Source organism: Benincasa hispida, chromosome 8 (assembly GCF_027475165.1).
Source record: "Benincasa hispida cultivar pf3 chromosome 8, pf3_genome.v1.1, whole genome shotgun sequence".
Classification (NCBI taxonomy): Eukaryota; Viridiplantae; Streptophyta; class Magnoliopsida; order Cucurbitales; family Cucurbitaceae; genus Benincasa; species Benincasa hispida.
Genome location: NC_143485.1, coordinates 43,718,835 through 43,744,603, shown reverse-complemented (window position 1 = coordinate 43,744,603; position 25,769 = coordinate 43,718,835). Strand labels below are relative to the sequence as shown.

Here is a 25,769-nt window from a genome sequence, read left to right as displayed (position 1 = left end):
AATAATAATAATAATAATAATAATAAAATGTATGGTTCTCTAGTTCTATCTCCTAAATATATACTTGACTTTAAGGGATATAAAGTTTATTTTTGGGCACACTTGATGATCTACATGGGTCACTTGACATCCTTATTAATGTTCTTAGACCGATGCTTGACTTGTTATTTATTTATTTATTTTTAAGAATCGATCAAAATCTTCAATTTATGTTTTATCATTTTAAGTTTTTAAATCTTAATGGAGTGTCTTTGTTCTTCAAAGAGTTTAAATTGCTGGATTTTTTTTTTTTTTTTTTTTTACAATATGTGAAATGAGAATCGAGCTTTTGATGTTGAGATCACTAATATAAACTTTATGTTAATTAAATTTTTGAGTTCTTTATATTATTCAATAATTAACGAATGAAATGAAAGGTAACTCTTTTATTTATAATGGATATTTTTTGGGCTTTGGCTCATTTAGTTTTGGGTCTGATCTTTGGAAAATACGAAAGCAGATACAAAATATACCACAACGAAGATACATAATATTATTGTATTTATCATTTGATACAAAATTATTCCATGGGTGGAAGATGGATATGTGTGACCATCTAAAAACAAATGAAGTAAGCTAAGTTTAGAGGCATGCATGCATGAAAAAAAATATATGGATAGAAATAAAATTGAGAGTTAAAAAAATGCAAAAATAGAAAGTGGGAGGTAAAAGAAAGGCGAAAATGGTGGAAAGAAGAAGAGAGAATAGTGAAAAATAGTAAAGGAAGTAAGGTAAAAAGAATATTAAAAAAGAATTATAAAAGAGAGGTAATGGTTTAATTTAGATTTGGATTTACAACAGAAAGCCCGAAAAAAGGTGTGGTGTCCAATGGACAGCATTTGATGGAGATCCCAAAATTTCTTATTTGATTAAATTAGGAAGGTTGGTTTTTTAGTTTTTGAGTTTTATTGCTTCCTTCCTCTTCTTATTCTTCATTGCCCTCCATTGGAAGAGGCTTCCCCATAGAGGAATAGATAAGGAGGAAGCATAAGTATTCCTCTTACTTTTCCCCTCTACACATCATGGCTTTCCCTTTCCCTTTAACCTTCCTCATTACCATCATCTTCTCCTTTTCCCTTCCCTTCCCCTCTCTTGTTCAATCCAAACTCACCGTTGGTTATTACCAGAAAACCTGTCCCGACTTCGAGAAGATCATTCGAGAAACCGTCACTAATAAGCAAATCACCAGCCCTGTCACCGCCGCTGGAACCCTCCGACTCTTCTTCCATGACTGCATGGTCGATGGTTGTGATGCCTCCGTCCTCATTTCCTCCAACTCATTCAACCAAGCCGAGCGTGAGGCTGAAATCAACCACTCCCTCTCTGGAGATGCCTTCGACGTCGTCGTCCATGCCAAGACCAACCTCGAACTCTCCTGCCCTGGCATTGTCTCTTGTTCCGACATCTTGGCACAGGTCAATCTATCATCATCATCATCATTTTCTTAATATATTAACCATCTACCTACCATATATTTCATTATAATTTTCTTTTTCTTATTTTTTTTACTACAATCTTTTATTTTTGTTACTGACTCAATTTTAATAATGACAACCAGGCGACTCGAGATCTAGTGGTGATGGTAGGAGGACCATTCTACAACGTCCGATTGGGGAGAAAAGATGGAATGATATCAAAAGTAGATAACGTGGAAGGGAATCTCCCGAGAGTGAACTTTACGATGGACAGACTCATTGAGTACTTTACTGAAAGAGGCTTCACCATCCAAGAACTGGTTGCCCTCTCCGGCGGCCACACCATCGGCTTCTCCCATTGCAAGGAATTCTCCGATCGCCTCTTCCATTACAGCGCCACGACACCTACTGACCCAGACATTTACCCCAAGTTCGCCGAAAAGCTCAAGTCCATGTGTGCCAATTACCAAACTGACACTGCCATGTCAGCTTTCAATGACGTCATGACACCTGGCAAATTCGACAACATGTTCTTCCAAAATCTTCCACGTGGCCTTGGCCTACTCGCCACTGACAACGCCCTCGTTAAGGATCCTAGGACCAAGCCATTTGTCGAACTTTACGCCGTTAATCAAACGGCGTTTTTTAACGACTTTGCTCATGCTATGGAGAAGCTCAGTGTTTTCGGCGTTAAGACAGGAAGGAAAGGGGAGGTTCGACGAAGGTGTGACCTCTTTAATTCCATTCAGACATGAGACATCGTTTCTTCTTTCTTTTTCTCTTTCGTTTTTTCTCTTTTTTTTTTCTTTTTTTTTTTCGTTTCTTACCAAAAATAAACAAATCAAGAAGAAAGAAGGAAAGGAAAAGGATTGATGCTCATATGCAAATCAATGTTGTTCTCTAGGAAGAAGAAGGGCAAAAAAAAAAAAAAAAAAAGAAAAAGCTAAAAATACAAAAGAAAAAGATTCAATTTTTTTGGACTTCTTGAACTTCTTATTTGTTATATATGTTTTTTTTTAATTTTTCGAAAATTGGTGTTTTATTTGTTATGGATTTCCTTCTAAAAATGGGAATCGTGGTCAGTTGTGATGGTGTAGTATGAGGAATTATACGGTGCTTTTCATGGTCATCATGTATTTCCCATTATATGAATATTTCCTATATCTTTATTCTTTTATTTGTTTTTATTTTATTGTATCGATGTCCACGAAGCAAACATCCCCATCCCCACTACCTATTTCAATTCCCCGGTTCTTGAGGATTGAGTTGTAAAAATATTCTAAATTTTGCCTTTGATTCAAAAAATATTCCTATTTTCTTAAAAGTTGCAATATTACTTTTGACCTTTTAAAAATGTCTCAAAACAATCTTTAGAGTAGAAATCCAAAGGTTTAGTGGTGTTTGAGTTCCAATTTTCATTCCAAGTCAATGCCACATCATTCCAAGTCCCAATTTTTTTGTCCAACATTCTAAAAGATCTCTCTATAAGAATAGATTTGACACTTCTACAAAAGATCAAGAGTAATTTTCTTCGGAAAAAATATGGATATTTTTTTTAACAAATAGCAAAGTCCAAGCTTTTTTTTTTCAAAGTAAAAAAAATATAATAAAATTGGCCTTCAATGAATCACTTTACTTACAGTAAAAGCATCCTTAATTGCAGATATTGTAGCACGGCCTTTACTACATACAATGTAGGAACAAAAGAGAAGATAAAAAAAAAATGGATTAGAGGCTTTCACAAACTCTTGGTGAATACATTAATGTTAACAGATTTAAGTATCCTTGGAGTACTTGAACAAGGGACAAGACTGTTCTTCAGATCCCTTTCGTTGTCGGGCGCCTGTTCTCTTCGTACATTTCGAACAGAGCTTGCCATGAGTGTAAAGAAGACAGTTGAGATCAAATTTGAGATGATTTGGGATCCTTTGGTTGAGATGAAGATATGTTTTGTTCCTGTCCGCATCATCCGGAACCCAACCAATGAACTTCGCAATCTCAAAGACCTGCAAACATGTTGGAGAATCAAAACCTTCCAATGGTCTTTAGAGAAAAAGGATCACAAACTTATCAGAAGTAAGAATCCAATTACTCACATGGGTGTCTACTGGAAAGTCATCTTTCTGAAGATTGAACATCAAAACACAGGCCACCTATCATTTATAACTTGTAAAATTGATTACTGATTCAGTCATAACACCAGGCAATCTTGTTTATAATCTATGATGCCTCAACATTCAGGAATTAAGAACAATGCGAGCATAGCCAGAACAGATGTGATAAGAACAAAAGAAAAATCAGTAGAAGCCTTCAAACTAGGATCCCAATTAACAGAAGTTGGGTATAGCTCCATGAACAACAAGTTCTAAAAAGTTAAAACTCAAATTAGATTATGAAGGCTGTTATTCTTTTCAGAAACAATACCGTTTTGGGACCAATTCCTTTGAAAGTCGTCAGCTCTGTCTTTATTTCATCGACGGATAAACCGTGCAAGTACTCCAAGCATAGTTTACCTCTTCTCTTCGACAAAGAACTCAATATGTTTTTTATGCAAGAGGCTTTTGTAGGTGCTAATCCTCCACATCTTATGGCATCCTCTATGGATTTGGATTCAGCTGAAAGAACCTGCAGCAAAATATGAGTACATAAATCAAAACCTTTTTCTTAAAAGGCACACTGAAGGTTCCTGTTATATATACTCCCAAGTCTCCAATCACATTGTCCAAACTTGAATTTCAGATAGCAATTTTGCTTGCCCTCAAACTATATGTAAGATTTATGAAAGATGATTCTCATATGATCAGAAAATAGAAATGCTTAAGAGCAGAATTGACTCATAGTTATAGTTTATACAAGAAAAGCTACTAAACTAATGGTCTAGGACAATTCAAATATGAGACTGATAGCAAAGTTATCAAAAGATTACATTGATAGGACAACTAACTTGGAAGGGAAATAGCAATACATCTGAAGTATTGGAGCAACAAATATTCACCAAACAAGAACAAAATATGAGCATCCAGTTTCATTTTCTAAATCCTGTTCATTGATGTTCCATTGCAAAAAGAAATTGACAGAAATCAATGCCAAGAACATTTTTCCTCCAAAAAAAAAAAAGACTCACATCCTCCCAGGTAGCAAAAGCAGACTTGAGAGAAGAGAAAGCCCTCTCAGAATTAGCCTCCGTAGTGTTCTGCGAGAGCACAGTCCTCACCAATCCATCCAAAACGCTCTCCTTCTCATCAACGGGTTCCGATTCCACATTATCCCGGTGCTCACCGCGGCCGCCGTCCACGATGGAGCAGCACTCGCTCAGCCTCTCCCGCTCCTTCCGATACTTCAGAAACTCTCGAGGGAAGCCATGAAGATTCAACAGATCGTCCCTCACGGACAGACATTCGTCCGAAGTGGGCGAAGAATGCGCCGGATACGGGTCAGATGTTGAGAAATTGAAGCCATTAACAGTTCTGATTGATTTTGCTGGAGGTCCATTGAAGCAAGAATCAGGCGATGGCTCTGGTTTTTGAAGACGCCTCTTCTTACCGGTCGTCTTCTTCATCGTTCCGTCAATTATCCGAAGCCGATTTGTTCCTTAATCGTATGGATCCCTTTTCTGGGCTTCTTTTTAATATGGGCTTCACGAACGGCCCAATTGTTTAAATGGGCAACCACTTTGATTTATGGGTTAACAAGAAGAAGAGTGGATTTTAACTAATAGCAAATCAAACATTTCATTCATAAAAATAGCAAAACAAATTAAAAATAAAATATAAACGAATTTATAAAAGCCTATACTACCCCATACAAATGAAATTGCAAATAACTTATTAAGAAATATTCGTAAGTATATTGTAATTAAAACAAACATCTATGAACTATTGGCTAGATTCTAGCACTGCACCGACCTCTCTTCCAACCAAGTTGTTGCCATTTTTCTCTTCGAAATCGACTGATCCTCCAATAATGATACGGTCATGAATAGAAATGGCTCGATAGGAATCACTTTGGAAAGAAGAGACTTTGAGACTTGAACTCTCGGGCGATAGTCGATTATGTCGAGCTTTTCATCTATGCACCAATGGATTTGATTGGTTGAGTCAAACCTCTAAATTAGACTCCTCGTCGATTGAGAATAAAAAATAAAATTGATAAGAAATAAAGAAAACTGAAAAATTAGATAAAATAAAAAAATTTAAAATTGAAGATAAGATCAAACATGATATTTGAAAAAAAAAATCTATTCAAATTTTAAAAAGATTACATTCAACTTTTAAAATTCGAAAGTGTAAAGAGATAATTAAGAGAAAATCAGGATTTATGCTAAAAATTTGCAAATAGCAGAAATAGTTGCAATCTAGGTAGGTATTTTAAGGTTTAAAAAAATTAATAACACTGTAATTCTGATATGGTTTTTATAGTCATCAAAGATTTTTTGAAAGTTTTTTGCTACCTACATATACATTGTAATTAGTTTCCATACTATGCCCAACAAATACACTGCAATTGAAAATTACTAACTAAAAATCATCAACCTCGCTTTTGAATTTACCCAAAATTTTGTAACAATACTTTTTTTTTATTCTAGACCAAAATATTAGTTTAGAAAGTGAAAGATAAAAACTTTATCTAGATAATTGCATTCATGAAGAAAGAAACCGATTTATATTGGAGTATGAAAATTCTAATTAAAAATCATCAATTGAAATTACTAACCAATCATGATGTGGCATTGATGTCAATCGTGGAGATCTCATGAATAGAAGAGAAACAAACAATTTTCGACGATGGTACATCATTCCTTGATCGAATCAATCAAGGTGGGTATAAGACCCCAAGGTAAATAGTAACACCATCTATATGCTTGACCTACCTTTTCACAATGACTCAATAGGAATCACTTTGGAAAAAGAGACTTGACTTGAACTATTGGTTGTAGTCGATTAAGTCGAGCCTTTGATCCTGCGCTAGTGGATTTGATCAGTTAAGTCGCAATTGAAATTGATGATAAGATCAAATATAATAGTTAAAAAAAAAGTTACATTCGATTTTTAAAATTCTAAAAGTGTAGGGAGATAATGTAGGAGAAAAACAAGATTTATGCTAAAAAATCTGCAAATAGCAAAATTAGTTGTAAGATAAGGCATTTTAGGGTTAAAGAAAAATAAGAACACGTGTGAGATTGCTATAAATTTGATGAAAATTTTCTTTTGCTATTCATCCCAATGGAGCTTTGAAACAAAAATAATATGATTCAAAATAAAAAAAGACTAATTAATAAAAATAAGATTTTTTTTATATCCTACATTCAAAACAAATTTATAATAAAGATAATCATAAAAACAATTTAAAAAATGTATGATCTAATTATGATTAAGAGAAAATCTACTCTAAATATAAAAAGTTAGCTAGAAAAACTAATATAATATAAGATTTAAAAATCCAAAATGAGATCATTATAGAAACAATTTAAAAATAAGATAATATGGTATTTTAAGTTTCAAACCAAGATTTGAAAATTAGTTGTAGAAGATTGAATATTCAAACTAACTATTAAATAACCATCATTAAATCACGAGATTTATAGAAAATTATCCATAATCACAAGATTTATGGAAAATTATCCGGTTGAAATAATGATGTTAGTTGCCGTTGAAAGCCTGTTGGGATATATAATTGAGTAATTAATTACAGCCTCATTAATACAGATGTCGAATTAATTACACTCCAATTAAAAGAGATAATAATGGCATTATAGGATTTCAAAAAGTTGGACTCACATGATATCCATACATTTTGCTATAATTCAAAAGTACTCTATCTTTTATTATTTTTCCAAATGATAGTACTGCTATATGGACCTTTAATATTAATATTATTGTTTTCAAAACTTATTAGAGAAATATTGTTGTTTTGAAACTTATTAGAGAAATATTGTTGTTTTGGGAGTTCGAGGCTAGAAGTCGAGGGTTGAGGATTCGACTAATGTAGAGGTCGAATGTTGAGAACTCGACAAACAAACAAAAACTTGGAAACAATACGTAAATTAGGGTTGTCGAGGGTTGAAGTTTCGATAAACAAAGAAACACTTTAGGGTTGTCGAGGGTTGAAGTTTCGACATATATAGAAATCTCGCTAATTTTGTGATGAGGATCTCGCTCTAGAAGGGAATCTCGCTAATTTTGTATAGTCGACATACATAAGTCGAAACTTCAACCCTTGACAAGGAAGATAAGTGGGTGAAGCAGATTGTAAGAGAGAGCGAGATTGTAGGAGAGAGCGAGATTGAAAGCCAGATTGTAGGAGAGAGCGAGATTGAAGGAGAGAACGACCATGACTAATGCTCTTTACACAATCAGGATAAGCTTAGTCTAATTAATCCTATGCAATCATCCCATATCCTCAACATTTCTCATACATACATTGTTAAAAAGTTTTAATTAATTTAACTATAAGAACTATCATTAATGGATGCTATGTTATCATTAATTAGTACACTTTGAATTAACTCAAGATGTTACATATCTGTAAGGTAAAATGTTCAAACTTCCATCGTTTATATAATTAAACTAAAAACAAAGGTTTAGTTATGTAAGTTACCACGCTCGAGAATGGACTTTCATCTAACATGATTTACATACAAACAAAATAATCAAAATTCTGAGAAAATAATGATAAATTCACTCAGTAGGCAACGGTTGAGATAAATTCAATGATCGAATAAAATGGCGAAAGATTGATTCTCAGAGATGGGTTTGTATATTACTTCCATTGGAGCTTCCATTCTCAGAGATTGTAGAAGAGAGCGAGATTGAAGGAGAGAGCGAGATTGAGAGTATCTCGCTGAACATCTCACTCTCTCTGAACATCTCGATCTTTCCTACAATCTTGCTGAACATCTCGCTCTCTCCTATTGTATATTCAATTTTTTTATATTATAAAGTTGTACATTATTCTTTTAATTAAATTGTACATTATTCTTTTAATTAACCTGTACATTATTCTTTTAATTAACTTGTATATAACTTTTAATTAACTTGTCTTGTACATTATTCTTCTAATTAAGTTGTACATTATTCTTCTAATTAAGTTGTACATTATTCTTGTAATTAAGTTGTACATTATTCTTCTAATTAAGTTGTACATTATTCTTTTAATTAAGTGGTACATTATTCTTCTAATTGAGAAACAAATATTTTTTTAATTGAGAAATAAATATTTTTTTTTTCAGATCATGGCTTTAAACCCAGGACCTGTTGATCCCGATGTTTTGTACGACCAGTCCATTCATCAATCATCTGTTGTATGGCGAGATCGTACTACTGGAGAAATATCTTACAGGCGTCGAGAGGCAGTTCTCCAGCGCACTATCCCGCTCCACCCTCGAATACTACCGCTACTGCGCACATCTGGATTCTATGGGGTTGCTAGATTAGTATTTATTTAGTTGGATTGACATCTGATCACAGCCTTGGTCGAGAGATGGAAGCTCGAGACACAGACATTCCATATGTCTTTTGGAGAGTGCACTATCACTCTACAAGACATAGAAGTGTTGTTGGGGTTACCTGTTGACGGTGAGCCGGTCACTGGAGTGATGTACGATGACTGGTTAGAAGTTTGTCAACTATACCTCGGTGTGACCCCACCTACCGACAAGATTAAAGGATTGAGGAATTGAGGTTAAGTTTAATATGGTTAGGAACATAATTTCGTCAACTCACAGATGATGCAGACGAGGAAGATAGCTGGGCCTGAGGTTTGGGAAGATAGCTGGGCCATGATGCAGTATTCGTGGGGTGGAGCATACTTGGCATAGTTGTATAGATAACTATGCAAAGCAACAAGACCTGAGGTTTGGGAGATAGCTGGGCCTCTCATACTTTTGCAACTATGGGCTTGGGAGCGATTTCCAATAATGGCTCCACAGCTACATGTTAATGACGCTCAGTTCGACGAGCCTATGGTTCTCGGTATGTTATTTTAATTCAATTTAATTTTTATATCACTGATTTAGTTAATTTAAATTCTAAATTATCAATTTAAAAATTTAGGTGGAGAGACAAATTTTGTGTGACTAGGACAGCCACACATGTAGTCAGCCAGTATAGATACATGTTTGATCTACTTCAACCTGAACAGGTACATTACACTGAGCCTAATTGATTATTTTATACACATTTTTATTGTATTTATCTTTAATATTCTCTAATATAATATTTTGTGTTTCGGGTTATTTGGGAGCCGTACAAAATTATTATACATACTTTATCTAATTTTTGTACGAATGGTCAAAACATATGGCGGACGATGAGTCCTCTCATATGTTTTCACATTGGTGAGTGACATCTTCCTGACAGAGTGATGAGACAATTCGGTTTTTAGCAGAATGTCCCGTCGCCTTGTAATACTGAACTCGTACTGCATGATATTGACCTAAGGACTGGAGATTGGTCCGAAAAAGTTGCACATTTGGTAGTGCGATGGCACTATCGTGCAAAGTTTATTGCAGTGGGGGTTTCTCTTGAATAGTTTGACACAGATGTCACTCCAGAATATATTCATTGGTATAATAATATCACAAGGCGCTACGTCACTCGTCCGGGAGCAGCTGTGGGTCATCTGGTAAATAAATATTATCTAATTATTTTTAATTTAAATTTATTTTAAATATTGTCTAATTGTTTTATATCACAGATATCGAACAACCGTAGACTCCGTGAGGTTGCGAATGATCCGAACCAGGTTCTTGCTATATGTAGTGATAACCAAAGCTATATAGAGGAAATTCATTATATGTACGATATACCTATTGTTCCTCCACCGGCTCCTAGACGTAGAGGACCTGTTCGGGAAGAGGATGAGTTTGATGAGGTTGCACATAATGTGGAAGAGTTGCCCCTATGATGCAGACGCAGAGTCAAACTGATTATGTTAGTCCGATGATGATGATGTCAATATTTGGTTCAGGACATTATGACTCAGAGGCTGGTCCTTCGTCTTCATATGTGCATGGACATGACCGGGGTCGTGGAGAGTAGAATGAATATTTATATTATGAAGCGCCTGCAGAGGTACCAGAGCAACATCAAGAAGAACCCAAGCAACCTCAAGTTTGAAGTCGATGACGATAACCAGCTCGAAATCGACGACGTCCGCCTTGTGGGACACATTGATTTTTGTAATTATTTTTATATAAATGAGATATTTAATTTACATTTTTTTAAATTTTTATGAGATATTATTTCTTTAATTTATTCTTTTTGTATATTATGAATAGTAATTATTTTGATATAGAAGCTTTTAAATGTCACTGACATAAATAATAACATTAAATAGTCTAAATCTAAAAAAGTTAGGTAAAAGAAACTTCAATATTCAAATTTACATATTTTAGATAATAATTTGGGGACATAATAAATCAAATAAACACTTAAAACCTTCACATGCAAGTCTATAAATATGACTAATTGATATAAAGAACAGAAATTTTAATCACAGTAGTGAGGTCAATAGTTTAAAAGATTTTACAATAATGATCTTGGATTCCTTTTGTACATTTGGTACCAAGATTTTGATGGAGTTTTTTTTTTTCTTTTTTTTTTTTAAATTATAAATAATAATAAAATATTTTTAGAAATTGTTTTTATAAAATGGAAAATTAAAAAAAAAGAAGGAAGAAAGAAGAAGGTGGAATGGGGAATTAAATAAAGAAAAAAAAAGGAAATTTGTACAGATATCTCACTCTCTCTAACTTCTCGCTCTTGTTCTCAAGGATCTCTCTCGCTCTCAAGATCTCGCTCTCTCTCAAAATCTCGCTCTCTCTCAAACTCTCGCTCTCTCTTACTCTTTCCTCTTTCGTTCTCTCCCAATACAAAATTATTTATAACACATTAAATAATTATGAGTGTTATGAGGAAGATCTATTATGAGTGTTATGAGGAAGATCTTTCGTTCTCTCCACATCAAATCACTTGAGATGAAAAAACTACCCTTCATAAAGTTTCCAAAAAAAATCAGACTAAAAAAGAAAAAAGCTGGAAACTCAGTTAAGAAGCTTCGTGCCAGATATGTACCAATGAATGGGTTAGAAAGAATAACATATCAAGCTAGAAACTCCTAAGTTAAAAAGAAAAAAAACTGGAAACTCTCGCTCTCTCAGCTCTCTCTCAATATCTCACTCTCTTTTTTACTTTTTCCTCTTTTGTTCTCTCCCAAGAAAAAATTATTTTTAACATATCATATTATGAGTGTTAAGGTCTCCGGACTGAGGAAGGTCTTTCGTTCTCTCTATATCAAATAATTATGAGGAAGGTCTTCAGAATGACTTAATAATAATGTTAGGGCAAGGTCGAGGGTTCAAAGTTTGACATAAAAAAAATACAAAAGGGGAAGTCGAGGGTTCAAAATTCGACCTATGTAGGTCGAATTTTCAACTCTCGACTTATTTAAAAAAAAATAAAAAACAACAATATTTTTACAAATAGTTTGAAAACAACAATATTTTCCTAAATAGTTTCTAAAAGGACAATATTCTTTTAATTTTCCCACTGCTATATACCTGATTATTTCTTGTATAAAGGAATATACCTACTATATACTTGGCTAGTTGTATAAAGGAATATTCAGGTATATAGTCGTAATTACACTATCATTTGGAAAAAATAGCAAACGACAGGATTCTTTTGAATTATGGTAAAATGCCTCCATTACTAGTTAATCCTAAAATGTCCTCAATAATATTTTGTATTATATCGGAATTAAATTTTGATCTTCCTATATTGTAGCCTACAAAATCTCCTCTATTTGTTTGAAACTTTGAGATAATATCAAATATTTATTTTCAAATCTCACTATTTTCCCTTTCTTTTCTCTCTTATCTTTATATTTATTTTTTCAAATCTCATATTATTCTTATTGTTTCGATTCTTCCATTCTTTTTCTTTCCTTTTCCTTTTATATTTATTTCAAATCTTATATCATCCTTATTCTTTCATTTTACCTTTTATTTTATACATTTATTTTGCTTCTTCTTCTTTGATATCTCAAATTACTGAAACCAGTGCGACAACACTCTTAATTCGCTTTCTTTCCCGAAGTTATTATCTAAATACTTCTTGAAAACTTCTTTTGTAGATGAGCTGATTTTCTTATAGCACAGTCATGATACATTTTCATACTCCAAATTAATCTTGATAGTGAGAAGTATTTGCTCTTCTTAATTGATTTCTCCAAATTAGGATTGAAGTTGTTGTTGTGATTCTTCAACATGTAGATATCGTATCACGCTTTGAACTCATACTATGAGAGATTTAGATGAAGCAACAACTTTTTAGACGAGCTTATCGGCAGGAAAAAGTGCGAAGGAGGCTTGATAAAATAAAATAGAGATGGTGAATTCGAAATCAGAAGATGAAGAGGAAGAAAAATAATTAAATTATTTTTGTATTCTCAATAATTTCAGTCCCTTATTTCACAAAACTATCAATTCTCCGGTAAGTAGTCATTATTTACTTCTTTCTTTTGTTGTTCACCAATTTTTCTTCAACGACATATTAAAATTACAATGTAATTAACTAATGAATAATGAGTTTAAAAAGATTATTATTTACTTCTTTCTTTTGTTACTCTTTTGTTATTTACTTTTTTCTTTTCCTTTTACAAGGTGTAATACCCTTTTAATAAACAAGGAAAAGGGAAATTGAGTTGTATAACATCATTCCATTCTTACAAGGTGTAATACCGTTATTTGCTTCTTTCTTTTCTTTTTCCATTTTTTTAATTAGTATCAAAATCTTTCTTTTGAAACTTCACTCTACACCAATTTTTCATCTATCCTTTCATCTTTTTTTTTTTCTTCTTTTTTTAATGTTATCCTATTTTCAAATATCATTTTATCTAAAATTTATGTTTTCTTATTTAATTTTTATATTTTTTTCTGCATAATCATAGAACTTGTTGAGTATTTGTTATATTTGACTAAGAATTTGTGTTTATTATTTACGATTTTGAACTAAGTACCATCCATCCACCATTTTTTTTTGCAAGTACTTATATAGAGTTTCAATTCTAGATTAGAAATACAGAATAATTATGTTGACATATGTTGTTATACAGAAGTTAGTATTGTTTAATGGTTAGAATACCTATTCGTGGTATGTTTATTGGGTGAGGTTTGATCATTATTTTCTATATTAAGTTTTTATTTATTGGGTTTCTTATTTCCAACTTTTGATTTGTTTTGTATTATCTATTTTTTACCATTTAATTAGAATTTTGTTAGTTAGTTACAACCTAATTTAGGGGAAAGAATTTTTTTTTCTTAGCATTAAAAAATTTGGGTATTTTTTAAATAGAGAATGTTATTTATCAAAGATGAGGTTTTTATGACATTCCCAAATTATCAAATCCAAAATAATAGCAAGGATAAAATAAATGAATATATAGAACAAAAAATGATAAAAGACTAAAAAACCCATGTGTAACCACCATTTTGCTTACTTCTCCTCATTTTCTCAAATTGAAAGCTATTATTGATAACAGCTATCAGTGATAACCACTAATAGCTGCTATCTGCTATCACTGATAGTTACTATCAATTATTATCACTAATAGCTGCTATCAGTGATAACTTCTATCATCGATAACGTGCTATCAGTGTTAGCTTCTATCACCGATAATATGCTATCAGTGTTAGCTTCTATCACCAATAACATGCTATTAGTGGTAGCTTCTATCAGTGATAGCTACTGACCACTTTATTGTCTCTTTCCTTGTCCTTTCCAAATATTTGTATGGTACATTTTCTTTTCGATACCTATCAAGGGAAATTTTGTAAAAATAGCGAATAGTCAAACCAAGCACTTCTTCTTCATTTGATTTTGTAAACAAATATTACGGGACACAAATATATAAATATTTCAATTTGTGCCCTTCATTTTTGGTCATCTATGTCATTTTTTCAAGTTTATTTCTAATAGACATTATACTATTAAAGTCTTATAAAAAGGGAAAAAACACTATTGGCCTATCTGATACCGTTTGCATTTCTTATTTTAGAGAAATAAACTTTTTTTAATAACTATTCTTGTGTCTTATTTCGAACTTTTAAGAAATGATTCTAAAAATGCTGCAAATTTGTGGACTAAAAAAAATAGTTTCTTTCAAATCCATTTTCATTTGTTATTTATATTTAATGTTTCGTTATAATAATCAAACTTGATGATTGACTTGTCGGTGTTAAATCATTTATGAATTGGGTACTTTTAAGTTTTGGGTATGAAATTTAGGCTCATAATTCTTATGAAAATAAGGAAAGAAGAAAAAACCCAATAAAGGAAAGAAAATTTAAAAAAATAGAGAGAGAAGAAGAAAAAAACTAGAGAAACAAAAGAAAAAACGAAGCAAAAACTGGAAGCAAAAACCGGAGAAAAGAAAGAAAAAAAAAAGAAGCAAAAATAGAAGAAAAGAAAGAAAACCAAAAAAAGGGAAGAAGAAGGTATGCAATAAGACAAGGGAGGACAGGATTAGAAATTAGAAAAAATTCAAAAGTTAACTAGTCAACTCTTAGGTCTTTCAATGATGTATATTTTCTATGTTAATTCCCCCAAAGTTGTGTTGATTATTTGTTTTAAATGCTAATTTTGTATGTAAAACAGTCCTCGAGGCATTTAAGAGTCATTACAAGAAAATTATGCCAAAAGGATAAAAAAATGACCAAGAAAATCAATAAATTGAAGAGAATCGAGTATAATCGACTGTCATCGAGTATTTAACAGAATACTATAGAGTACAACCCAGTAAGGCTGTTGAGTAACCAAGCATCGAGTATAAGCAGCCATCGAGTTAATATCCAGAATGCCATCGAGTAAGATTGTCGAGTCATCGAGTAAATACTAAAAAGGTCGTCGAGTAAATGCTACCCAATAATCGAGCATCGAGTATCAAGTAGGAAACAGAAAACTCGCTTTTTTAAACTGCACAGAAAACTCGATGTATTCGTTCTTCTTTCGTATTTTGACGCGATTCATCCCTGCACCTCACGACGCTTTGCTGCTGGCATAAATTTTGATTCAGTTCTTCAACAAAGAGGAGGATAACATTTTGAGAGATCATTTTTGAAGAGAAACTTTGGAAAGGAAAAATCCATTTCTAGAGAGGAAGCACGATTTCGATGGAGGCTAGACTTTCTCTCTATATCAATTAGTCTCTATAGTAATTTTGTTTCCTACCTAGGTTAGATTTCGATTTCTTTTTTATTTGTAATTAATAATTTCTAATTCTTCATGAATTTCTATATGAATTTATGAAGTAATTAAATCTTCTTTCTTTTTCGAGGGTTCTTGTAAATTCTTTTGAGATTTCTACTTTTCTTAATTTGAATTTGAGCATTCTTGAATCTGGTTTTAATTGTTGAAGCATGTTGAATGATCTATATCTTGAGCATGTTTAGCCTAGATGCTTGGTTTTATCACATTCACTCATGATTGAATATGTTGCCTTTAATGTGTTCGATAGAATGTCTAACTAAGTTCTCCAAGTGGTAATAGTAATTGTGTGTTGAATGGATGACTAACCTAAGATGCACTAATTACTAGATTTGGAGAAATTTTAGTTAATGGAGTAGGCTATCTTAACAATTAATCAATGCAATTGAATCCTAGAACTTAATGCATGTGTTTTCTCTTCTATATGACTGTTAAAGAACCCAATAGAGGTAGAAACGTATAGATAGAATAGAGTTAGGGTTGTCTTACCTTAATCGTTGATTAGGACGCTTTCTTTACTAGGTTATGCTAGTTGCCCACCTTTGTAGAGACTAGTTTAATCTAGATTAAGTAAATAGTTGCTTGCTTAATCTGATTGTGAATTAAATTTGTAGAATTCAATGATAAGAATTGCAATGAACGTCTAACTTGGATCAGAAGCAAGATTGTTCTAAACTTGGTTACAACTATCTTTTATCTTTTGATTTTTAGCACGTTTCTTGTTTTAATCGAAAACCCTCGTTTTATAGCTTTCATGGTAGGCTTGGTTAAAGAAAAGATTAAATAACATTTCCCTGTGGATCAACCTCTTACTTCCACTTTAACTACGAGTTACTTAAGTTGTTGTTCAGGTTTTATAAATATTGTTTGTTTCGGGTTAGGTAGAACTAACGACACCTATTTAGCTTTAGACATTAACACTTCCATATTTGTAAATATTTAAAAGAGGTGACATATTTTTAGACTTTTTCCTTTCGTTTACTATCTATTACAAATATCCTAATTTATTTTCTTTTATAAAATAAAAATATTTGTACTATATATATAAAAATAACCGTAAGGGATGAATCTTCACATCTCTATGTTGTCCCTATCACTTTTCATAATTTTTATTTTATTCTTTGTAAAAAACAATTAGGTCAAGGTGGTTACACATGAAATGATGTAATCCTTTATGTCCATTTGTGATCTAACCCATATAAGTATGAAATATCATAGTATAAAAGTAGAGGAACATGTTTGAAGGTAGTCACATCATCTTTTTGTTATAAGTGTTCTAGTCGAACTAACATATTTTTTTGTGTATGTGTGTAATATGTATCATAGATATGAGAATTTACGATCTAACAGCAAGATATATTTGAATAGACAGTCGTGGGGTATTCAAATGATTCGACAATCTGAGCAACTCGAACTATCCAATCCAAATTATAAGGGTTGAGTTGGGTTAGTTTTAATTTTGGATTAGATTGGATGGGTTGAATTTTTTATGTTATTTTTCCAGGTTGGGTTGAGTTCGGGTTACACTTTTAAAAATTCGAGTTGACCCAACCCAACCTGAATTTCTAATATTATTAAAATATATATATTATAACTTATAAGTATTATAACTCATATATATTTTTAATATTTGTATGAAGTTTTTAATAGATATTTTGGATTTTGGATTTTGATATTTAAGATTTGAGTTTTATGAAATTTCAATTATTAGTATGTGTTGTATACAAATTTAAGTATTTTAAGTTAATAAAAAATCTAATTAAAAAAATTTTAAAAAATAACTCGACAACCCAATACAACTCAATCCAAATTTTAAGAGCTGAGTTGGGTTGGGTTGGAGACCTTATTTGGATCATTTGGGTAGCCAATTCGACCAACTCGAATTTTCGGGTTAATGCAAAAAAACTCCTAACCTAACCCAACTTGACTATGTACACCCCTAGACAGTCAGGTCCTCTAGCATGCTATAGTTATTCAAGTTGAAATAGTACATCCCATATATGGGTACAATTTAAATCTTTTAAGCCGTAGATATACAACATCAATATCTAACAAAGTAAAAATTGAACTATGTTTGAATGGATAATCACACATTTTGACTTTTAAATTTTCATAATTTCTTATTTTTATCTTTTCTATTTAAATAGTTACAACTATTCCGGTCAAACAATGTAAAAAATTATTTGATATATTAAATCTTTTTAATTTTTGTTTCTCTATATTTTAGACAACATATAATTTTTTCGCGCATGCTTGTTATGAACTTATGTAATAAAATAATGGTAATTGGATGCCTATTAACAACTTGACCGTATGAGGTGGCCAAAGTCAACTACATTATTCTAATTTTCAATAATGTCATTGTGAAATATTCTATAGGGTTTTAATATATGAAGCAAGTAAAATATCATCTTTTCCTTATTCAATAATTTCCTATTAGCCATCTCTCTTTCTTTTTTCGTACTTCTAATTTCTAAAGCAGTAAATTTAATTCTCTAAGGAAAAATATTAATTTTTACAATGATCTTAGTGAGGTGTATGAATATTTAATTACCATCCATTTATTTAGTTCAATTTTTACTAGTCAAGAACCTCAACCGTGACTATCACAAATTATTATACAATCGAGTTAACACATACTATCATGTGGTCAGTTACACATTACTTTAATCAAATATTGATTTAGACAACAGAGCACACATACTATCATGTGGTCAATTATACACTATTTTAATCAAATATTGATTTAGACAACAAAGCATGTGGGCTTATAATATTACGCCGATGCGAAATCTTACCTGAAAAATCAACTCAAACATCGAAGCCACATAGAAAGTGGCACGTTGACACCCACGTGTGAGGTCAAAATCAAATATCAATGACTTATATTAATTTATATATGTGTTGCAAAGGTTTATCTTAAAACTTCGTCTATATATATATTATTTACGCTCAATGGATTGTATTATAGAACATACATGATAAGTAGAATTTTATTGAAATTTGTGAGTTTTAATAGAGTTTATTCAATACATAGATTTTAAAGAAAATCATACATTTTGGAATGTTGAAGAAATTTTGCCTAAATACGTAAGGGTTGCACTCATCTTTGTGCAATCCATTTAACTATCTAACCAGATTTTGTCAAGTGACAAACATTTTTACTTTTTTTTTTTTTTAAAAATATATTCATTATTATGTTGGTGGTTAGAACTCAACTGCGTTTGTTGACGTTAGGGCCCCCCATAGGCTTGACCTTCACTTTGCTTTCCTAGTCGGTCTTGCTTTTCGAGTTGACCATCGTAAGAGATCCTCAGACCATGTGGTGCTGAGTCTATTACACTTTTATTCCTAAGTTAGTATATGTAGTATATAGTTCAGCTAAGCACACAAGAAATAAGGTCAAATCTCTCATTTAGAGATTATTTCTCTCCTTTTTGGGGGTTGTAAAATTGGGTTATTTATAGGCCTTTCCTCTAGCATTCCCCACTGGTTATGTGTAACTTGAGTGATGTTTGTTTTTATGCTTAAGGTTGTCGGATGCCAAATTGAGAGTAGCTCGATTATTTATTGATTGGTATACATTTACCAACTCAGTTGGTCGACCTCAACCTAAATCCCAAGCCATTGACTTTTTCCTTTTGGACACTTCTTCTCTTATGTCTCCTCTTGAAATCCTTTGACTGGGTTCGCTTGTGGGCTTTGAGCCTTGTCTCGACAACCCTCTGTTAAATAAGAAATTTTGGTTAATCACAAATTGTCACGTCATCACAACGAAAACCCAAGCCTATTGTGGAAATTACAGATTGGATTAGCCCGAACAATAGAAATCGATTGGGTCCAGCCTAATCTAGGTCGATGGTAAAAACTTGGGCCAGATAATGCTTTTGGGCCCAAGCCCATATAAGGTCCATGAGGAACCTCTATAAATAGAGGTTTTACCCCTTCATTTGGAGGGGAGCGGTTGGAAGAACTGAAGGCTGAAGCTCTGAAGCTCTGAAGCTCTGAGACTGAAATTCCAAAGCTCTAAAGCTCTTAAGACTGAAATTCCAAAGCTTTGAAGATCCAAAGGTTGAAATTTTAAAGATTTGAAGAACACAACTCCCTCGAAAATAAAAATATATACTAAAGCTCCTAAGATTCAAATACTAAAGCTCCCAAGTCTTGAAGACTAAAACTCTTAATCTCTCAAATGTTGAAGACTGATATTTTTTCAAGTTCCAAATACTGAAGCACTCAAGTTCTGAAGAACTGAAGATCTAAACTATTAGAATCTTCAAAGATTAGAAGACTTCACTAAATTGACCATATCTTCACAACCTACAAACTGAAGATTCAATCTCCTCAAACGCAAAGAAAAATCCTAAGAAAATCAACAAGTCAGAGGCCGATCCAAACTGATAAACAAGCCAAATGATGATCCAAGTCAATCAACAAATCAAAGGTTGATCCAAACAGATCAACAAACCAGAGGCCTATCCAAACTTATTAACAAGCCAAAGGTCGATCCAAATTGATCAACAAGCCAAAGGTCGATCCAAGCCGATCAATAAGTCAGTGGCTGATCGATGCCGAACAACAAACCCAAAGACAAATCATTCGAGAAGATCAACAAGCTTAACATTAGAGTTCACTTTTAGAAAGCGTCAAAGGATTAAATATTAGAGATTGTATTCACTATACTATACTTAAATCAATACAAATATAAAGTTTAGATTCAACGAATTAAATTTATCCGAAGATCTCATGTAAACACCCTCAACACCACCACCACCACCACCAACAACAACAACAATAAAGAATTATTATTATTATTTTACTTTTGAAGTAATTGGGGTGACCTACATAAACATGAAACGTTTATTCACTATAATAAAAACAAGTTTCCATGACTCTAAAAATTTGTTATTAACATATTCTTTTACCTTTTTTTTCAGTCTTCGAATCCACAATCCAGAAAAGTATATAGATGACACTTGGAAAATTAGTCATTATGAGTTATTTCGTGACATTTTAATGTAATCAACAATAAGCATTTATTGACGTTGATTGTCTATCATGGTAACATTTTCTATGACAAATTATTATTGTCAATAAATAACTAAAAAGTTTATTCTCTCAATTAAACCATTACATTAACATTAAAAAAGTTGTCACAAAAATATCAATAATGACATGTTTATAGTGTCAATAATGCCTCAGTGGTGAAACATTTTAAACGTCATTGTTTTACATATATTAATACCTATTATAGTCATTAAAGTTCGATTGATGACAGTATGCCGATGTCATATAAATATATCTTATGATATTTGTGAAATATCAAAAAAATGCTTATAATGATGGATAATTATTTGTTTCAAACCTGTTATTATACCTATATTTCCTCCAATTTTGACACAAAACATGTACATAAATAAAATATGAACTTTCATATATAACGATAAATTGTATAACACTAATATAAGGAAACTATAAACAACGAAACTAGTATCTAAACTTTTCCAGAGAGATCGATTGGGATGATCATATCGTCTTCTGTGTGAGAAGTGAGGAAGAAGATCATATTGTTGGGTTTTATGCCCTAAAACTCGTAGATAGTAAATGTAATTAATTTTACTGGTATTAATAAGAGTTATCAATATTATTTCAATATATGTTATTGATTATATTACGTCATCAATAAAGAGTTATTGATGTCATTTTAAAAAAGAGTTACTAATGTCATTCCAATAAATTTTATTGATTGTGTTACATTTTATTTTGTCTTAATAACCCTAAATCCAATAAATTAACATTCAAGGTTGTCTTATGAATCTTGAACAGTATGTAGAGACATACAAGGATCAATGTTCAAGATACAACCTGAAAAGTGTATAGTATAGGGATAAGGTTGGGTACTTTATCCTTGTGACACTATAGATACGACCCACTTTATATTTGATTTAAACGCAATGATCCAATGCATTCATGTAGGTGGCATGCAAGTGGGGATATGCTATGCAATGAGTTTGCATAAGACCGGACCACAAATTAGTAATCACTAGATGTAACATTATTAACTAGTTAGGTTTCTATTTCAATAGGATGATCTAGGCAACTTAGTCTTAATCCTGAGTGTATTATGAACACCTATTCACGAGAAATTGTCCTTTGATTTGTAATGTTGAGAGTGGTATTTTTTTCGACTCAATAAGCCTACCATTTTGGGGACAAAACCGAGTGAGGAGCTGGAAACATAATATTATAAGATGGAATTCACTCCTTCTCGACTATAGGGTAAGTAGATGAGTGTTCTCTTAAGTAGTGTCTCCGGACTTGAACAGAGGGTCCTACCCTCTCACTGGCCCGAGAGGGGCTTCTGTTTAATGGTTGGAGCATAAACAAATTGTTTATTAGAGGAGCACTAGTACTTAAGGATGCATAGATAACCCAAGGGTAAAATGGTAATTTAACTCAACTGGTATTATGAACACTTTTGAAGGACTAACTTATTATTATTGGTTTATATTCATGGACACAGAAATATATCTACAGGGGAAAGAGTGCGGTTGTAGGTCTTTAATAGAGTGTACCCATAGTTAATGAAACCAAGGGTAACCTAAAGGTAAAATAGTAATTTTATTAATTTGGTTAATAATTTAGCCAATTAATCCCACATTGTTGGAGCTTTTGATCTATAGGTCCATAAAGTTCCCTTGTTAGCTTACTAATGGATATTAATGAGGAATGATTTGAATTGTTCAAACCAATTGAGGAAATTGTATATTGATATGATTAATATATAATTAACTATAGATTTGATATATAATACAAATTATGTAAGAGATATATATTTGATTGAGATTCAAATATTAGATTTATATGAATTAGATTCTTAAATAAATGTATACATATAAATATGAGATATTTATATGTTAATTAACTCTATGTTAAATATGATTTAATATAGTTACTTAATTGATTAATTAATGGCTAATTAATTGATTAAGAAATGATAGAGAGGTGCAAGTATATTAAAATGTTATATTTATATATTAATTAATTAACAATATATTAAATTAGATTTAATGTGTGGTAATTTAATTAATGTTCCAATTAATTAAATAAGGTGTTATTGAGTTAATTGATATCAAGGGTAAAAAAGAGAATTACTTAGAGGAGGTAAATCCTCCCCGTTATATAATCATCTTATTAGCCCATTTAGAGCAAGTGTGGTTTTTATGAAAAACTAACCCTAGCCTCCACAAAAGATTTCTTCTCTACAATTCCTCTCTACAATCTTTTTACCTCTTCCTCTTCCAACGGTTGGAGACCACTCATCCAACTCTTGAAATTCCTAGAGAATAACAATATTCTTGTGGTAGTGTTCGTGATCATTGAGGAGAGGTTCGTTAGAAGAATAATCCTTTGAGGACCTCAGAAGTCTATAAAAGTAAGAACCATTCTTCCCCTTTGTTAATCCTTCATAAAGCATGCTGTAAAATTTGATGTATGATGTTTATCCTTTTATTCTATGTTTTGCTTGTTGTTTTTGTTTCTTATAAAATGGAAAAATATTTTTTTAATTTAATTAATATATATAATGTATGTATTGTTGGGATTGATGCCCTAAACTCTCGTTGGGTTCTATAGTTTGTAAACACTAGTATTGAACAAACACTTGTGATGTAATAATATGAGATATTTTCTTCACTACTGTCTATGTAACATGAGATGTTTTATTTGCTTTACCATAAACTAATAAACTAAGATCCTTGGTTGTCGTTGTAACTTAAGTATGTATGTGGAGACATACAAGTGGATCATGCCTTAAGTGATAACCAACATGGTTTGTAGTATATGGATATAGGAGAGAAACCTATCCTGGTGACACTACAGATGCGGTCTACTTTGTAGATTGTTACAAGTGTTGTGACGTGCTACAGATGGTTTGATCCTGATCATTCATGTGGAGACATGCGAGCGGGCGTCCTATACAAAAGAGTTTGTATAAAATCGAACCACGAAGTGTTTAGTCTCGTTATATAACGTCGTTCATGACAGAGACTTCACTTTACTAAGATGACCATAGGTAACATGTCCTTAATCCTAAGTGAGTTGGGAAATTCCGCCTTTAAGGGCAGTCTTTTGATTTGCATGGGTGCGAGGGGCCAGATCGCTGACTAAAACCTACCACTTTGAGGATTCATCTGATTAGGGAGCTGGAAACTCAGCTACACAAGATGTAATTCACTTTTTCCCCGAAGTAGGGGTAAGTAGATAGATTGCTCCCTTAAGGGCTAATTTCGGGGCTTGAACTATATGGCGCCACACATCTTCTCATGGCCCGAGAGGTGTCCACTCATAGTAGGACTATGATGTATTGTTCACTAGAGGGATCAGTGGTACTTAAGAAGTTAGATGTAACTACAGTGGCAAAATGGTAAATTGGCTCAGCTGTACTTACGAGCATCTGTGAAGGGTTATCGTACTATTGACTGGTTATATCCGATGGACACAGAAATATATCTATGGTGAGAAGAGTGCAGTCGTCGGTCTTTAGTGGAGTAATTGGCAGTTAACGGATGGTGGATCTCGTGGTTAAAGAGTTTAATCAACTATTCACATACCGTTGGAGCTTCAAGCTATTGGTCCATAAGGTCCCCTTGGTAGTTTAATGGATTCAAGCTGAGAATAAGTTTTTGGGTCAGTTTGAAGTGTTCAAACTGACAAGAGAGGGTTTGATTATATATGATATGATTAAATTGGTTCAATTATATATGATATAGTTGACATGATGTATGAGATATTATAATTGGAGGAATTTAATGTAAATATGATTTATATCAAGTAAAGGAGAAAATGACTATGGTTTAAATGTTGCATATGATGTGATATTAAAACTATATGTTATAAATATAATATGATAAGTTAATTATTATATTTATTTGTACTTAAACAATTATGAGATAATTGTTGGTGGTTTTCTCCATAATCATGTGTGAAAGTGGGAGGTTGTATTCAGTTTTCATAACTAAAGGATAAAATGAAAAATGTTTTCATTTTGGATAAGGAATCGCATTATCGCTTCATTGGTTGTACACTGCCTATCGTTTAGCCTACGAGAGCTTACACGACAACCTCAAGTGTTTCCTAAACGATCGTGTACACTCGTTGTTTCCTAAACGATTGTGTTATTTTTACTAAGCAATCGTGCACCTGAGCGAGATGCACTAAACGATTGTCTAAACGATCAAACCCGTTTTACTAAACAATCATGCACAACGATCAAGCACAAGTCTATACGATAGACACAAACCTCTCCCACTTGCTTGGTCGTTGAATACGATCGTTGTTTCCTCGTTTCCTCTACCAAATCCAACAGAGCCCACACCACTTGGATTCTCACTCCGAGAATACCAAGGTCATTGAGTGGTGGTGTCCCAATTGCTGCTTGTTCGTGGTGAAGACTGTTTGTTTACTGAGTGAAAGCGAGAGGTTTGGGTAGATGATTGCAGCAATAGCGAGAGGTGCTGGTCCCACTTCTTGACGAGAGCGAGAGGAAAACAGAAGAAAAGTTTTTTAAAGGTAAGTCTCTCATTCTTGTGTAGTTATTGTTAACAACATGCTGTATTTTGTTCTGAAATACATAACTGACTTGTATGTTTATGAATGCTTGTAATTTTTTCACAATGAATTTGAAACAATCTTGTTTCCGCTTATAGGTTCTCTTTGATAAGAGTTCCTTCATGTATGTATGTATGTATGTATGTATGTATATTTGTATGTATGTATGTATGTATGTATGTATGTGTATATATATGTATGTATGTATAATTAACTTACTATATATAACATATATATTATTCTATATGTTATATCTCATATACCCTATAGTTTATATTATATCATATATAACATAACTTGTAGTTTAATATTCTCTCGATTAACATATAGTATTTAATATGAATCAAATTCATATTAAGTTTAATCTATAGTTTCTATATGAATCACATTCATATAAGTGTGGAGGATTGCATTGAAGTTTCGCGCACTGGTTGATCGTGTA

General features: G+C 32.3%; 2 protein-coding genes across 2 annotated transcripts; one reads left to right on the top strand and one right to left on the bottom strand.

The window, feature by feature from the left end:
* Positions 1–885: 885 nt before the first annotated feature.
* LOC120083624 (peroxidase 41-like) lies at positions 886–2,565 on the top strand. Its single transcript, XM_039039457.2, has 2 exons — positions 886–1,454; positions 1,598–2,565. Exons 1-2 carry the CDS (start codon positions 1,062–1,064, stop codon positions 2,207–2,209), a joined length of 1,005 nt encoding a protein of 334 aa, XP_038895385.1. The 5' UTR covers positions 886–1,061; the 3' UTR covers positions 2,210–2,565.
* Positions 2,566–2,976: 411 nt separating this feature from the next.
* LOC120083314 (DNA glycosylase superfamily protein) lies at positions 2,977–5,050 on the bottom strand. Its single transcript, XM_039039013.2, has 4 exons — positions 4,579–5,050; positions 3,879–4,079; positions 3,551–3,607; positions 2,977–3,460 (listed from the first exon to the last, which is right to left on the bottom strand). Exons 1-4 carry the CDS (start codon positions 5,011–5,013, stop codon positions 3,230–3,232), a joined length of 924 nt encoding a protein of 307 aa, XP_038894941.1. The 5' UTR covers positions 5,014–5,050; the 3' UTR covers positions 2,977–3,229.
* Between the last annotated feature and the right edge of the window lie 20,719 nt (positions 5,051–25,769).

Coding starts and splice junctions, on each gene's coding strand:
- LOC120083314 (XM_039039013.2), bottom strand. CDS start 5,013: ATGAAGAAGACGACCGGTAAGAAGAGGCGTCTTCAAAAACCAGAGCCA. Junction 3,608..3,878: donor AAGGAATTGGTCCCAAAACG/GTATTGTTTCTG, acceptor TATAAATGATAG/GTGGCCTGTGTTTTGATGTT. Junction 3,461..3,550: donor ACTTTCCAGTAGACACCCAT/GTGAGTAATTGG, acceptor ACATGTTTGCAG/GTCTTTGAGATTGCGAAGTT.
- LOC120083624 (XM_039039457.2), top strand. CDS start 1,062: ATGGCTTTCCCTTTCCCTTTAACCTTCCTCATTACCATCATCTTCTCC. Junction 1,455..1,597: donor GTTCCGACATCTTGGCACAG/GTCAATCTATCA, acceptor AATGACAACCAG/GCGACTCGAGATCTAGTGGT.